The 16989-nt window shown below is 51.3% G+C and overlaps 1 protein-coding gene across 6 annotated transcripts in view; it reads right to left on the bottom strand.

The window, feature by feature from the left end:
- Nucleotides 1-16989, bottom strand: part of LOC140658942 (ankyrin repeat and fibronectin type-III domain-containing protein 1-like) — a 260543-nt gene that overhangs the window by 137310 nt on the left and 106244 nt on the right. Inside the window, exon 1 of one of the 6 annotated variants that reach the window (XM_072878034.1) lies at nucleotides 9835-9932. The exons of the other annotated variants lie outside the window; for them this stretch is intronic. Within the exon in view, the coding sequence (XP_072734135.1) occupies nucleotides 9835-9858 (24 nt within the window). The 5' untranslated portion in view covers nucleotides 9859-9932. Of the gene's footprint in view, nucleotides 1-9834; nucleotides 9933-16989 lie in introns of those variants that run through there. 6 annotated transcript variants of the gene reach the window in all.

Here is a 16989-nt window from a genome sequence, read left to right as displayed (position 1 = left end):
TCAGGCAAACCTCTCCACTGCTCCTCTCCCTCCCTCTTCTGCCCCACCACCGTAAGTTCAACAGGTGACACTTCAGCAGCCGGGAGTGTTTCTCCTGTCTTCTTCAGCTGAGCAAAGGGCCAACCTTTCAAGGTCTCCTGTGACACACTGACTGAGTCCCACAGTAATATTAGTTTTTAAAAGCCATGTACATTTTCCACCATTAGCACAGTTTTGATTCATCTCATATTGCGTTCTGCTTCATTTAGGGGAATGCTGTCCACATTAAAACGATATTTAACACCGTGCCACTCCCTCGGGCCAGCAGGAACACCTCTGAGCGGTAGCGCTGAACGGGACCACCAGCACTTTTCCCCACGGCTGCTCATTCCCACCCCTTACTCCTCTCAGCTCAGAGCTACCTCCTTCTGGATCAGATGAGGACGTGGCAGTCACAGCCTCATAATAACGTCCCAAGGAAGTGAGAAGGTCCCTTTAAGATATCTGATGAACGCAGATACTCTGGTTTTGATCAGCTTACGACAGCTCCAAATATCGCAATTAGAGCTCTCCAGGGCTTCCAGCATGCTTTGTGTCCCATCCATTCACGCTCAGCATTTCACCGAGACCCACGGACTGCCGTCTACCCTCAGCCTCTGGTCCCACCAAGGTCCGCTGTCATTAGATGTTCCCCAAAACGTGGGGGCTGAAAAACAGCGAGTATCAAATGGAGCAACCAGTGAATACTGTGGGGTAAGAGAAAGGGCTGCCGGTCTCGGGAAGCACAGGAACCCCGAGACCTCTCCCAAGCAGACCTCTCCCAGCCCCTGCTGCTGGCCAGCCCGTCGCTGCCCCTCTGTGAGTGGACACTGGGGAGGTTTCTCATCTCCTTGGGCACAACCAAAGTACTTTTGTACTTGCTGCTACGCACAGGCTCAGCTGTGCTGCTGCACCAGAGACCACATACTGTGCATTAGTTTAAGACACGGGCGTGCACACTCTGTTCGCTGACCTTCTTCAAAAGGTACCCAGAACAGGCACTGAAAGCTGAATGGCATTTGGAAAACTCCAGGAATGGAGAGCATCAGGTCCCAGACCCCTGCATCCGACTCCGGACAGCATAAACCACTTGGCTCCTCCGCATCGCTGGCACTAGCAGATGGGCACAGAAGCTGGTCCTCCGTGCCATGAATGGCACTGGCAGAGGAAAAAACATCCTACCCCCTTCTCTCCACTGTTTGAAGAGCGTGCAAATTTGTATCTCCTATGTGTGCTTAGAAACACATTAAAAAGAGCAAGCTGACCCTCCCGCTTGCTCTCCCGAAGCTGCAAGGAAGCATTTTTCCATCAGTAGATAACCACAACCTCAGATGGCAGCTGTTGGGTGGCAAGCCCAAGACTGCTGCTTTCATCCCAGCTCACCAACCAGCAGGTCAGAGCCCTTTCAATCTCATGCCTTTGCTTTAACCAGGGTAGAGCCAGCTGCCACACGCCCACTCAGGCACAGTGGGGGTGGCGATGCCTGTGGTCACCGTCCCCCAGCCTGGACCTGTGCCCAGCTTGAGAAGCGCTCCTCTGCTGAGCCTAGGCAAAGTCAAACCAGTTAGCCATAAGCCATGGATAGTTTTAATTTAGCATTTCTACCTTCACTGCATCTTTTTTCAGGCAGAAAAGCACACCCACAGAAGAAAAACATCCTTCTCGGCCGGGAGCAGCCTGGGGAGATGGAGCCCAGCGCCTGCCTTTTGCCAGCCGGGGCAGGGGTGGTCCACGCCAGCCTAAACCCACTCCACATCCAGACTTGCCACAGGGTGAAGACAGCCACCTCTGAAACAGGGCCCTAGGGGGCAGCTCGGGAAGGGGCAGGTGTTAAAACAAGCAAGAGCATTGCTGTGTCGAGGCACCCGAGTGCCACCAGGCTCACAGGGAAGCTCTGCAGCTCCAGCAAAGAAAACAAGTCCATGAACAATTTCAAAGAGGTGCTTTTGCTCCACGACCACTTGTGTGCACTGGTGATCATCCTGACCTTCCTTCCTTCCTCTCTCTCTTGAGAAGGGAGAAAGAAAAAGGGGCATTTTTATTGCTGAAAGCTTCACCCACAAAAAGCAGGGGAGTCAAAGCAACTCTTCACTTGTTCACATTGAGCACGCAGAGTCTTGAAATGAAACAGTTGCTCTGCATAAGATATCTTCAAAATGTTCTATGAGCATCTAGCTGCACAGCTCACTCCCTACCTTAACATCAGCTCTTCTCTCTGCCCCGAAACAAACACACTCAGCTGGAGAAAAGCATTTGATGGAGCAACTCCAGCCCGCGGAGCTGCTGATAAATCACGGTTACAAACTGAAATTGCAGCTTGTCCACAAAATCGCTTCTAACTGAGTCGGTGAACAGTGGGAGGAAAGCTGCACTACTGATGGGAAGGTCTCCCCGTGACTCCTGAGCGTGCTGCACAGCACACACGCTCCAAGCATCTCCAACGGGATGTGCACAGAGAGGCAAGAGTGCTCCCCAGCGTACAGACAGACAGGCACACAAGTTGCGAACAGGGGTGTAAACAACTCTCTGCAGGGAGCTTCAAGTTGCGAGAGGTCCCAGCTGTGCCCCTGTAAATGGAAGAGGGGCTGGGCTGCTGCGGCAGCCCCTCTTGTTGAGCAGCGACTGAACCAGCCTGGGAGGCGATGGGGCAGTTCAGAGCTGCAAACCCCCAACACCAGAGATGCAATGACAACTGGCACTAGAGAAGTGATGGGAGCCCATATCGGGGGGTCCCAGATGCGGGGTGCTCCTCCTGCTCACCCCCAGCCCCTCTCTGCTCCTGTCCTCCTCCTGCCCTGGGACTCTGCTCTCTCACACTCCTTCCTCCTTTTCCCTGTTCTCTTCCCACCTTCCCTCATCCAAATCCCCTCTCTGACTCCACCAGCATATTATAGCTTTCCCCTGCAAAGCCAAGAGCCATCCGTGGCAGGCCCTGTCCCACACAGATTTTTTTTTGTTAAACAGGCTGGTTGGCTTCCACTTAGTGATCTTCAGTCCTTTCAGGAGGAGCCACCAGGACATCATGGCTCTCCGGGCCCAGGCTGGGAAGCAGCTGTCCTGCACCAGTGCCCAGGCTCTGCCTTCGGGCATCATTTCCATTTTGCAGTGGCACAAACACCTGCACTGAACAGGGGGAAACACAGGAGCAGCCTGGCCCTCTCCAGAACTGGGTATCTCCATTCTGCCTTTCTGAAGCAACCCCATACTGTCATCTCTTCAAGTTCAGCTCTGCTTCTCAAAGCCAAATTGGGTTTCCCTTGGGTGCTGTGAGCTGGCTCTCTCCTGATTCACCAGCCACAGTCACAACTGGGAGCAGAGCTACCTTTGTGCCCCCAGGCAGCCCCAGCACTGGGCTTCCCATCCAGACCTGAGCTGGGCGCTTGCTGGCAGCCCAGCTCCCTGAGTCACAGCCACTGCTGCATCCCTTGAGAGCTGGGGCAGTGGGAACAGGAGCAGCAAGCCCAACAAACCAGCTCCTTATCTAGCAAAGCAGAACACCAGAAGTCCTTTCTCCCTGCACAACGCTATCGCATGCCTGCTCTGATCTGCCTGAGCCATTGTGCCACCAGAGGCAGAGCCACCACTGGAGCCCAATGCCGCTGTGGAAAAACCCTGCGGCCACCCCAGCATGCCCGGGGCAAGGAGGGAGGCTCAACGCCCGACTGCAGGCGCTGGAGGAACCCGCCTGCTCCACCATTCCCCAGTTTCCCTTCAAAGGCACAGCACACCCATCCCCAGATGGGCCACTTAGCCCTTTATTTGTTGAATTAGGTTATTTATACGAGAGGGTTTGCAGACATACTGAGAGCTTGTTTGCAGGGACGTCCCGTAGCAGCAATCCCTTTATCTGTTTATTTATAGAAAGATATTTATGTAGGATAACACACCCACGGAGACACAGCTACCCCACGCACACGCTCGCTAACACAAGCAGCTACATACACAGTTTCTACAGGAGGATGATTAATTAAAACCACTATATATTCACAGAGGGAAGTACCCCCAGGCAGCACAGACTGGTGAGTCAAACTTGGATCCGGAGCACCTGGAGACTTTGAGTCTGGTCTCTCTGTACGTGTGGTCTCAGGCAAGATACTGAGCTCATGTCCCCCAGTGAGGGATGACAACATCTGGGCAGCACAGCCCAGTGCACGGAGCAGGGGACAGAGGCTCCAGACTGGTTTTCGTCACAGGTATCCCTTGAAGAAATCCCTTCTCTATTCTGCCCCAGCTCCTGCAACTGTAACAGGGCACGCACTACCTGCATGCAGTTTATTTGCTGGGGAAAAAACCTCAAGCAACAGGCCAGGCACAAGGACCTCCACCTTTCCTTGTTGTCGCTGCACCTACAGCTTCATCTTCTCTGCCCAGAGCAAGGACGAGTGGATGGCAGGAGATGCAAAAATGGATGCAAAAATGTTAAAACATGAGAAGTGATGGCGTGTGGGAAGGGAGACCCAGGAAGAGACTGCTGAGACACCACCTTGTGCAGGGACAGCGATTTTGTGGAAAACTACAGCCCGTGGAAAATTACATCCCTTCCACTTTCGTAAGAGGAAATGCAGGGTCCTAATCCCAACAGGAGGTTTGGGAAGGCTCTAAAGTAGGGCACTTTGTTCCTCACAGAAAATAACTAAAATTTGGTGGGACTGGGGAGAAGAGAATGGGGACGCTGCAGGCAGAAGACACCTGCAGGGTATGGTGTAGACCAGGGCTACAGCCACGCATGGTCCATGGGACCGGTGTCCTGAGCCTGATCCCCTGCCCAGCCCTCTCCTCCAAAAAGCCTCCTGGCATCAGCTTTGGAATTGGGTTTAAGTGCACACGTGTATTTGGGTATTGCTTCTAGCGTGTCTCCTGGGCTTCAGGAGCCCTCCCCAAGCACAGGGGCTAGGCTGCTTTCTGGGTGCAGGCCGGCAGTTAATGAAAACAGCCCTCCTGAGAATCACATGATAAAAAAAACTGCTGAACTTTTATTACAATGCCCTATCTGTCACTATCTGGGTGCAAAATCAGGAAAGTCTGTTAGCCTTTCTGGATTTCATCTATTGAATAATATTAGCAGTGACCTACCTGGCTTGAGCAATATGAGACTCAATTACCATGGGCTCCTCAGCTAAAATATACTAAGCAACGTGTCTCAGCAGACACCGGTACCTGGCTACCTCTCCCAGCCAGCACAGAGGGTATTGAGGGCCATTCCTCAGTTACCCAGGCAGCTTGCACGCTTCTCCAAGCGGCGTGTATTGAAGCCGGCAAGATCTGTGCTGCTATACCGGCTCCCGTATCCTCAAAGGAGGATCCAGCTTCCAAAAATCACATCCACTGCAAGTCCTTCACCTGCTCGTGTGTGCATCCTACCACTGGCAGAAGCAGGATGCCAATGGCCCTGCTGCAAGCCCAGGAGGCACACAAGCCCCACAGCTGTGCTTCTGAGACCACTGGGTCAAGCAGGAGAGGGCCTTTTGCTATATGCAAGTCTAACTCTTTGCCATGACGCTCGTCCCACCCCTTTGGGAAAGACGAGGTCAGTGCACCAGCACAGGGGCATTCTGTGCTCCTTCTAAAATACCTTTTCCAGTAAAAACAGCAATATTTGGGGGATGCTGATATGAGTAGCCAGATTACAAGCCCAAGTTCAACATTAGCCGATCTATACCAATTTGTGGTGACTTGAACTAATCAGACCAGCTGCTGCAGGACTGCAGAAAAGAAAACAGCATTGTTCCTCCAATGCAGGCGTCTTCCTCCCAGCATACGGACCAGCCCAGCGCCCTGAAACGGGCTGGCAGATGGAAGGTACTTGTTGGACGGCTGAAGGACATGAAAAGAGAGAACAAGAAGAAAGAAGGACTATTTGTTGCACAGACTGGTTTAGTGGTTTAAACCTTTCCCTTTCTACCACTGCACACAGGAAAAGGGTAAAAGGCCACAGAAAAGCCAGCTGATGAGAATGTGCCTGAGGAGGCTCTGCCCACGCAGTGCAGTGGTCCCAGCATGACTGGAGCGAAGATGGCAAGGGAAAAAATGGATGCGACGTGTCTGAAGTAATGGCAAGGGCTTCCAGCAGCAAGCTCGAGCTGCCAAAGTCTCTCCCCATCACTGTGGCTCAAATCATTTGAAAAACCCTCCATCAATTGCATCGATGCGATGCCTGGTCCTAGATCCGAGCCTGCAGCCCTGAATGCTGGCTGGGGACCCTCGCTGAGCCTCACAGGCCGTTGGACTTGTTCTCCTTCCCTCAGTCCCACCGCTCCTCTACAAAACTCCTTTGCTCCACAGCAAAGGAGGGCACAGGGCATCCTCCATCTCCAGGCTCTGCCCTCCATCTAAGTGTTATTTCGGGGAAGTAACCCAGTCTCCATTTTCCTCCCACTTCCACCCAATATGTTTTGGCACAACTACTCCACAGACAGGAAAAAAATAACCATAAATTCTGCTTCTGAACACCCCCACACTTGAAATCCTAAAATTCTAAAAGCAAAAGAAAGAGCACAGCACCTCCTGCTGACACAGGGAAAGCCCCTGGTGCGGCTCTGGGACCAGCCAAGCCAGACCAAGCCACCGCCAGACGCACACGGGGCCACCCAAAACCAATAGCTCGATCGTCATTGATACTTGCACCAGTGTACACATTGCTAAATTAGGAAGTTTGGAGGTTTTAGGTTAAGGTATATACTGAGACGTATATTATGAGTCAAATTAATTCATTTTGAGGAATGCAGAAAAGAAGTGAAGTAAAGAAACCTGCTAACGTATGCAGATCACCACCTTATAGCATCCTGCAGGTGAACATTAAAAAGCAGTTTATCAGGGATTTTACATCCTGGATTACACACGTTCATTTTAACAAACACAGCTAGCACTGACCTGGGGACCCTTCGCAGCCCACCGTGAAATAACAATTTATTGCCACTTGTGCTGATACACAGGTTTATATGTGCCCAACAACAGTGGCCTGATTCTCAGCCATCACAGCTAAAACCCACCTGCGCCAGGCAGCTTCACCACAGATAAGCAGCGTGCCCGTCCAAAGCCTTACAAATTAAAACAAAGCAAATTAAATACATCCCACTCACACAACTGAAAACATACTGGTATGTTTTTCACACATAGCTATCGGTGTTCGGGTTGGACCGCTTGCAGCCCCCATGCAGGACCTCCAAACAAGATCCAGCAAGTCTTCTTCTCCCACAAGCCCACACCACCAGGCATGCCGCAGATGCTAGTGTAGATCATGGCCCATCCTGCTCATGCTGTGTGCCAACTGCACATCATGAGAAGCTCATAGCTTTACCTAGCCAGTCTCTCTCTCTCCAAAGATTCATCCTCTGTAGAGAAAGCCAAAGGCCTGGGCTTACTCTCATAATAGGGGTAGGCTGTGCTGCCTTGGCACTGCTCAGCATCTCCTTCGCCTCCAAAGGGAAAAGCCAAAAAAATCCCAGTTGCTGTCACCATGACCTGGAGGAGCCTCAGCCATACCCCCAGTGCAAAGGCATGGGAGAATGGCGACAGAAGCACCAGCTTCAGGGTGACCAGGCACACCAGCGACCTCGGGGTGCACAGTGAGTTTGGGGCAACACATTAAAACGGAGCAGAACCCCTTCTGTTTCTCACACCGCTGGCTCCCAGACACCAAGACGATGCAGGGAGGAGAAATACCTCCTGGGAAGGGAAAAAAAGCAAGACCATGGGCCCCCCCTCAGCCTGCCCCTTAGCAATCCGGAGCAGCAGGGTCCCAGCAGACAGCGAAGGGCCACATGCTGATGCCTATCCTCAGGGCAATCGGCAGCAAGAGCACATGCGCTTCAAAGGGGGATGAGGCAGGGGGAACGCAATGGCACAGATGCAATTTATCCTACTGGATCTTCGAAGCAAATGCCTCCCCAGAAAGGGAGAAATCCAAAATCCCCAGGACAGGACAACACGGGATGCCCACCCATCTGGTTCAGCATCTCTGCGCGGTGGCCAAAAGCACTGTCTGTTTCACACACAGGGTCCAGGCAGCCCTGCAGTAGCATTTACAGGATGATCTGCCCCTAGGGAAGGTTTTTTTCTTGACCTCCACTACTTAAACGTCAGCTCATGTCCGCAGCTCTCCCCAAAGACCTCATTTTCTCTTAAACCTTTACTATTGTGGCTCACGACCTCATGGCCCTTCCCGCTGTCCGCTCTCCCTCTGAAACCTGCTCCCCCCTTCACCTTACTCAATCTGCAGCAAAACATTTTGTCTTGGGTTGCATCCCTAAATTTCTTGGAGATCCCAACAGTGGAAAGGCACCAGGATCCCCACCTCATGGGAGATGAAAGCAAAACACCTGCTTTCAAGCTGGCACCACTAATTTGTCACCAACTGCAAAGGCCATGCAAGGATGCTGCGATTCCATCTCTCCACACCAAGAAAGGGCTGAGAACTGGGCTGTTCCATCAGCAGCTCAGAGACTGACATTTACTGTCTTCCTAGGGCCCCTGAGTTGGGACCAGACTGCTGTCCTACCCCGGACAAAGACACGCCACCTCCTGCTAACCAGGACTGCACGACCGTCAACCTTTCCTGGATCAGGCACTGGCAGCTGAGAGAGGGGAGCAGAGCGAGCACCCCCAAACTCGCAGTGTTTCAGCTGGGGGGTTGCTCAAACCCTGAGCACATCCTGACCCCCCCCAGCATCACACCCAGCCGAGCCTGGCAGTGTCCCAATGGTGCTGGAGGGAGAAGACCACAGGGAAATTAAGAGAAAAAGTGGGGAGAAGGGATGCACAACCTCTGTCCCTGCAGCCCTCCCCAGCCCCCATGGCCATGCCCTGCCAGAGTCTTGGCAGAGCCGGGGGACTGCGAGGGGAGCCCCACGCACACGGTACCTGTGTGTGGCCTGGCTACGGTGTCACAGCATCAATCAGGTTGCAAGAGAGGAAGAACGAGGACTAATTGCAGCTGTAAAACGTTTTTGTCTTAAACAGGAATCTATCTGACTCCCATCGGCCAGACTTCTGCATTTCTCCAGTCATCAGGCATATCGCCTCGTACATTTTAGGATGTGACATTATAGAGATATAAAGTCTGCCACCCCCCATCAGACTAAGTGTCCGGGCAGCCTAGCTCCACAGCAGCGCAGGGTTCGGGTGCAGAGTGAGCCCCCCCAGCTCACACCATGCCCTAACGGGGGGGACTGCCTGGTCAGCAAAGCGCAGGAAGGTAAGACAGCCCTTCGAGCTCACGGAGGGTGGCTGGGACGAGCCCTTGTTCTCCCTGGTCCCAGGAAAATGATGCACAAAGTAATCCAGGTAGTCACTATGAGGAGCATTAATATTCATGGACAAAGGTCTGGATACACTTCTCTTAAAATACGAAGCACCGACACACGCAGAAAGCCCTGGCCACGGGGAATGGGAAGTCCTCTCCATGGCCAGCACCACGCATCAGGTAGCACAGAGAAGGGATGAGGAAAGGTCAAGCATGCCAAGGACAACCTGGGAAACTAGCAATATGGGTCAGGCTTCACCCCACACTCCGCACCTGCATTAAATGATTAAGCAATTGAGAAACTCCCAAGGGAAGCAGGAGAGAGAGAGGGCAACGAGTGGAAGGACACAGAGCATGGGGCAGTGAAACTACCACTGGGGAGGCTGGCACCAGGAGCCCTGGGACACAGGGATGGGAAGGGACTGGGATACTTGACTTGCTTGTTTGCACCCCTCCATCATGCGCACACACCCGCAGCAGGGGCTTTTATTTTGCCTCTCCTGAAGCCCTCGCAAGGTGCTCCCCCCATCACCACTCTCATCTGCAGTTTTTCCCTAATTGTGACCAAAACCCACCTTTCCCTGTAACACAGAGAACATCCCATCTGCAGGGACCTGGCTACTCAGCTCAGCAGGTCCTTTGCCACTTCAGAGAGTTTGCCCTTTGGTAAAAGAAGATGAAAACCCAACCACTAACTTCACTTCGGGCTGTCGGCATCGCTGCAAATCCCGGCAGAGGGGGGGATGAAGGGAGGGAGCTGCTGCTTCCCCAGCCTGCAGTACAAGCACTCCACCACAGCTGTTAACAGAGTGACAACATTTTTCTTTCAGACTAACATCCAGCTTATACTATTCCTTTTTAGCCTGGAAGACAAAATTGTAAGAAAGTATATTAATTATGAAGCATGAAGTATCTGGTGTGGACACTGCAGTGATGACAACAGAGAGCCCCAGGAACTGGAGACAGAGGGCAGAGAGATGTCCACTGATGAAGAACTGACTTTAGAGCTTACAAGTGCGGCTGCTACCATTCTTTAGTATTACCTGGAATAGTGGAATTTTCTTTAATTTGACCAAGTATGGGTTCCCCACCTCTTTTTTCATCTAAAAAAGGGGGTAGAGTTGGCATGCCTCTTTTAAACTGTCCAAAAACAGACAGAGAAAATGCACACAGTTACTGTTGACCAAGCAACCGATGGTGACTCATCTTCTCGCATGCAAAAACACTCCCTGCACGAAGCCACCAGCCGGGTTTTGCTCCGTGAGACCAGTCTGGTGGAACTGGTGAGACAGCTCACTTTGTTTTTCTTGGAGAGGAAGCAGTGGGATATGTGGACGTTGCTGAATAAAAATCATTGCTCCACATTAACAACAAGCCAGTCATCCAACAGCAAAACATTTCTCAAAAAAAAAAAAAAGAGGATAACTCTTTGCACACTTCCTTGCTGTGTGGCTCTTCGAAGCCTGTGGAAATCAGCTCTGCCCCAGCCTCCCCTTCACATCAGGGCCAACATAGGATCCTTGTACTGCATGGCTTGGCCTTGGATGACAAAATCCTTCCACGCACCCGAAGATATCATCAACACTGCAAACTAATGGACGCCTTCAAAATCCCACTGGAAAAGGCTACCACTTTTCCTGCCAAGCCCACCAAGAAGTGATGAAAGGGAAGCCCTGATGTCTGCAATTTGTACCAAGCAGTATAAATGGAGAACTTTACCAGTCCTCATCTGAGATATGTCTCCATGGATGGGGCTGACCTTGAAGCTGTACCTGCCGATGACATGCGTATGGAGGTGCCAACGGTGGATTCCTGGTGGTGGACGAGCCAGACCCAGGCAGTGCCAAGCTCTGTGGCCCCAGGCCATGCAGGTCCACACAGCCCCATCATCCCTGCCCTTCTGTGCCATCTACCCCAGCCAGAGGAGGAACACCCTTGTCCACATTCCCCCAGGATGCCAGCCCAGCAAAAGCTCCGCTCCCACTGCAGGACCTTGGCGGGGCTCTGAACCACATGGGGGGACGACAGCAAGCAGCTATCCACTCCAGGCACTCAGATCCAAGCACCAACACCTTCAAGAAAAAAAAATAAATACAAATAAAACACACAACATTCTTCTAACCGTCTGCTGGTTTGCTCCTGCCCTGCCATTTCTGTGCCTGGGCTGTGCAATGCATCTTCCAGCTTGGCGCCCGGGGTTTCCCTCAGAAATGCAAGTCTTTAACCAGGAATTCATAGCAGGAGAAATCAAGAAGAGAAAGGGGAGGGGTGGAAAAAAAACCACTTTTCCTATTTTACCCAGTACCAGAGCCTTTTACAGGTCTACTTCCCTTTGGCTCACTTGCTCTTCTGGGTCTACCAGCATATTTTAGGTAATGAAATGCACATTTGCTGGTCAGCTCTAATATATCCAAAGGGACTGGTTTTCGCATGTGTTTGTTTTAAACTTAAGGGTGTTGTAAAGTTGTTCCAACGGCCCAGGGACGGGATGATAAGACATGGCAGGCAGCGCCTGTTTAGTGGGTGGTTGTGGTATTAATATTTATCCCATAATTGAAGGAAGACGTGACAACAGGAGAAAAGCAAACCACCACCACATTTCCTTAAGAGGCACACACTGAACCCTCTGCAGAGACCACCAGATATGAGGTATTTCATACAATCCTTGTTTATTGCAAAGAGAGAAAATCCTCTTATGATCCAAGTTCATTTAAAAAAAACAAAACCAAAAAAAACAGGGCTCAAAGTCAGAATCGGGCCTGCTGGCCTCAGTGCTCCCAGTGTCTTTCCAGCCAGCTCCTTCAGCGCCCGCATCTCCCTTGGCCTGTGCCCGAGTCCCAGCTGCACACTGGACCGTCCCGTGGAGCAGAGCATCCTGACCCCAGCCCTGCCTGCTGCAGAGGATGCGGCTCCATCACAGTGCCCTGTGCTGCCAAACCGCATTCGTACAAGTGCCGCTTCCACCTCCCAGGAGTTTTCAGACCACCAATCGAGATCGGGCTCACAAAGCTACAGAGAAAAATTTCTCATGTAACTTGATTTTGTGCTTGCTTGGAAGAGAAGAAAACTAAAGATACCTTATTCACCTTGAAAAGCAAAAATAGCCACTCTTCTTGGAGCAGGTACTGGGAATTTTGCAGAGCTACAGATCAGCAAGCAAACAGCGGCACAGTGTCAGAGCAGAGAAGACTCCAAGCAAGAGCTAGTGGGAAGCCAGCATTAAACGGGCTATCGCTGCCAGGCGGTGAGCTGAGCCCTGGGTAGGCAGCGGGTGCGAGGGGGACAGACCCATCCTCACAAACCCCCTCTTGCAGAAATGACGTGATGTAAAATTACTGCCCCTATTTGGGGACATCAGGGCATGAAGCTCCAGCTTTCCCTTGCTTTCAGTTGCTTGAAAAGTCCAGGAGAGGGAGGAAAAAGGTTTCCTGAGGCACTAAGCATGTACATAAAGAAAAGGTAGCTGAAACAGTGTAGAGAGACCTGGAGAGCACACACCTGTGTTAGAGGACTGGGAACACAACTGGAAATTAAGTCCATCTCCATGACTTATGCACCTGCTCTGCGTTTGGGTAGCTACTCAAATGCTGAGCTCAACGATGGGGAAAACAGCATAGCTGCCATGCTGGCCTCCCCTCTTTTCAGCTCTCTTCTGTTTCATGCAGCCCAACAGCAAGAGATGGAAAGGAACACAATTCCCCATAAAATTCTCCAGCTGTGGGCAAGAATCAATGCAATTAATTATGCTTAATGCTTGCTGGGGTATGAAACACGGATGAGGAAGCCGAGCACTTATGTGGCCAGGCTGCAGCAAAGCCCAGAGGTCCCACCTGGACTTTGCTGCACTGGAGCAAAGAGAGCGAGGAGGGAGCTGGGACAACCTCAGGGCCCAGACCCATCCCAAAGCTACTCCTCTGCACAACCCAGCCACCCCGAACGCTGCTTGGGCTGACAGGAGGGCAAAGCTAGGTACGGCTGGGGAGGAAGAAACTGCCTCTTCTATTTGCATGGTTGCCTGTGACCACAGTTAATGAGGGCAAAGGAGACAGGTTATTCACTTAGCTTTTTAACCAACTTTGCAAAGGGCTGAGGGTGCAGCCAGGATGGGGCAGCACTGCACGCCAGTGCCTGGTGCATCCCGCATCACCTGGCTGCTCCCAGCGCTGCCCCTGGCCCAGGGCAGCACAATAAGCAGACGGATGCAGGATCCATCCCCACTGCTGCAGAGACCCCCTCAGGCTCCCACACTGCTTTCCCAGGAGCTGGTGGGACCCACACCCAGGGGACACGGGGGGCTGGACAGACCACGCAGTGTTCGACATCGCTCTGCTACCTGTAGAAAGCCCAGGCAGCTCCATCTTTCCCCTCACACACTTCCTGGTCATAACTGGACACACCATACAGGTATTATAGAAAAAAGGATTGACCTGCATTTTTAAGCCTTTGGAAGATGCTACCTACAAAAAACCCACACACATTAGAGTTAGTGAAGTAGAGATGCTGTTTATGAACACGAGGTTTTGGTATTTGCTGTGGTAACTTAAAAGAAGCTGCTTCACAGTTAACTTACCTTCTACCCGCCTAAAACCCCAAAGCAGTCTGCTTTTACCTCAAGATTTCTGAGACCATTTAGTAGACAAAGTCTATACAAAGTCTTAGCCTATACAAAGTCTTAGTACCTAGGTGATACTTTTCTAAAAGTAATAGGGGACTTGGGATTTCTCCCACAGACATGCACATTACTCATCTCATATTTGTTAAGGTCAGTGGCTTTCCATCTTTCACTCTCAGATCTCTTACAAATTGTGCAACACCGGTCCAGGTCCCTACGTGGAGAATCCAGGCTTGTTACACCTGCACTCCCCAGACACAGAAGATGACACTCACTTCAGGGTCCTCCTCATAACGATGCTCACCTTCCCTCCAACAACCTCCACATTTTCCACCCCTTTCCTTTTTTCCCAGGACAGGCAGGACTTTATTTATGGTATTATTCAGTTGCTGGCAGGAAGACATGTGCACATCTGGACAATCAGAAACCCTGAAGTCAACAGCTTGGGCACATAAATAATCCAGTTTATCCTAATTTTAAGCTCACGAACACCAGAAGACACCCCAGCCTTGTACTGCACAAGGTGCTCTGCAGTGGGTTCCTGCAGCTGATCTCCCTCAGCTTCTTCTCTCTCATTTGGAAGAAAGTTAGGAGGTGACTGACCACCAGTCCTCTCCCTGCACACAGGGTGCAGTCTCAGGGCTCATTATGGATACCCTCTGGGAAAAGGCATCAGCTCGCAAATAAATGGCTTAAACCAAAATATTTTAAGCCAACAGCACAATAAGTCCAACTAATCTAACACCACACAGGATTTGTCCATGGCAGACAATATCCTTGCCCAATAAACCCTTTAAAGGTTCACTGATCACAGCTAGATGTGTCATAAGTTTCCCTGAATAGTTTATTATCCCCATAAATCTCTATAAAACTATTTTATCTCATCTGGATTGGCAATTAAGCAAACTTTGCTCTGTTTACAGCTTACCGAGCCAGCCTCTAATGACAACGCACGTGCTGCTTAAAAAAGGGAATGAAGAGACTCACTGCTGCCCAGCCCACACCCACACGTCAGCCCTCCGAGCCACATGTCTTTCCAACGTGTACGCAACACCCCAGGCACAGCAACCACGTGTCCTCCATGTGTTTCCCCTGCCAGAAGCAGACCTACTATCAAAAAATGTTTCTTCTACTTTCTTATCTTCCAAACTTGCTATTTAAAGGGGGAAAAAAAATTAGTTTGGAGGCTTACTCAGCCCACTTTTGCCAAACGCATGTCCTGCATTTAATTCAAAGAGTGTTTTTGCTTCTGGGAGCTTAGCAGCTACTTTGTCAACAGTTTTTTATTGGGAAATGTTGATGTTTTATGGCTTCATTTAAATCAGGTGGATGAATGCACAAGCATGATCTGTTTGGCTTTTCAATTACAAGACACAGAAATAAACCCACTTTCCAGGTTGTCCTTCCTACTACACGACTTCCAGCTTTTCCATACAACCCAGTCCATTTTTCCTTTATAATCAGATCAGGCAAATGGAGGTTTTTTTCCTGTAGGAAATCAATCACAGGAACCACCAATCTGTTTCTCGAGGTGCAGCATTACTTACGATGCACTGCCTCCCATCCTGTCCCACACAAGGCAGGTGCGAGCAGAGCCAGGTCCAGAAAGCCGACGGGCAAAGCTGAGGCTGGCAGCACAATTTGACATCAGCGTACCTCCCACCCAACAGCCTGCTGCCATGGTCTGCTAGACCAAGGCCTGGACAACCAGAGAGTTTTTTGAGACACGCCAAATATCCAAAGACATTTAAGACTTACCAGCATGGGTTGAAGCCTTCGATCGGTATACCCAAATATTGCATTTAATAGGAAATGCTATCTGATGCACAGCTGGCTGGTGGTGTGGCACCCTCAGCTTTCACCCAGAGCTGAGCAGCCACCTTCAAACGTGTGATGATCCATGTAATGAAAATGGGTTTTGAACAACACAATTAAGAAAGTGTCTGAGGAGTAAGCATTCTCTCACACTCCAGTGAGGACTCTCACATGCAGCATTTTTAACTTTAACCCATTAATCTCCCTTGCCTTTGGTGCCTCCCCAGCACTGCAGGAGCAGCTTTGGTGCTCTATGTGCCACACAGCAGCTCCTCTAGCAAGAGCATGATTCACTGGATCTCCTTCCACCCAGCCCTGTCGCCCAAGGACACGGCTGCACCACACATCTGTCACCTGCCAGTGCCATAACAGTGCCCTTTATGTGACATTTACTGTAGAGCTGCCCTTGCCCAGAAATCTGGCCTCTGCGCTTGACCACCAACCTCCTGCAAGACGTGCCGAAGAGCTCCCTGCCACCACCGTGCAGCACAGGAGGGCTATGTGTCATCCTGAAGAGCTCCCTGGACACCACAATCCCTAAAGAGCAGGACCCGCAGAAATCCCACCAACACTCATCAAGCCTTCCTCTGATGATGAAGTTATGTGGAGGTTCAAAGCTCCTCAGTGGAGCTTATGAAAAACATGCAACAAGGTCACTGCAACCAACCAACCGTCTGAGGAACCGATGGCAGCCTGCCTGCTCTCAGCCACGTCATGAGGATTAATGTTTGCAGCTGGTAAAGACAGCTCCTTCTCCACTCTGCAGAGACACCCCTCCATCCTTCCTGAGGGCACACAGCTGCTGCTCACTATGGTCCTCGTCACAGCCTGATCCCAAATTGGTCCATGCCTGTATTCTGGACTAGAGGACAGCCATCACTCCTGTAAGCCTCAGCTCAAGGGAATGCCTAGTTTAAATACTTACAGCTTTGCTCATTGCCTCTCTTATATTAAACATGAGCCCATCTCAGCCCCGCTCCTCTGCCTCCCAAGGCTGCCCCCATCCCTCCTTAGCCAGGCAGGCCCCACAGCCTTGGGGACATGGTTCTCACACAGCCTTGGGCCATGGCCCATCCTGAGTTATGCCTACCCTCTGCCGCCACTCGCACCGATGCCCTTGTTGCCATGCCAGGAATGCCAAGCAGCCATTCCCATCACTGTCCTCAGGAAGGGACCAGGAGCAAGCACAGTGGCCAGGGGAGAGGTCCCAGGCATCTCTGGGGAGTTTGATAGGCAAACATCTCACACCGGTCTCTTGGACTCCAGGAAGGCGAGGAGCAAAAGTTGCAGTCACTTCAGGAAG

The sequence above is a fragment of the Ciconia boyciana genome, chromosome 13 (genome assembly GCF_034638445.1).
Source record: "Ciconia boyciana chromosome 13, ASM3463844v1, whole genome shotgun sequence".
In the NCBI taxonomy this organism is placed as follows: Eukaryota; Metazoa; Chordata; class Aves; order Ciconiiformes; family Ciconiidae; genus Ciconia; species Ciconia boyciana.
This window is presented reverse-complemented; position numbering and strand designations above follow the sequence as displayed.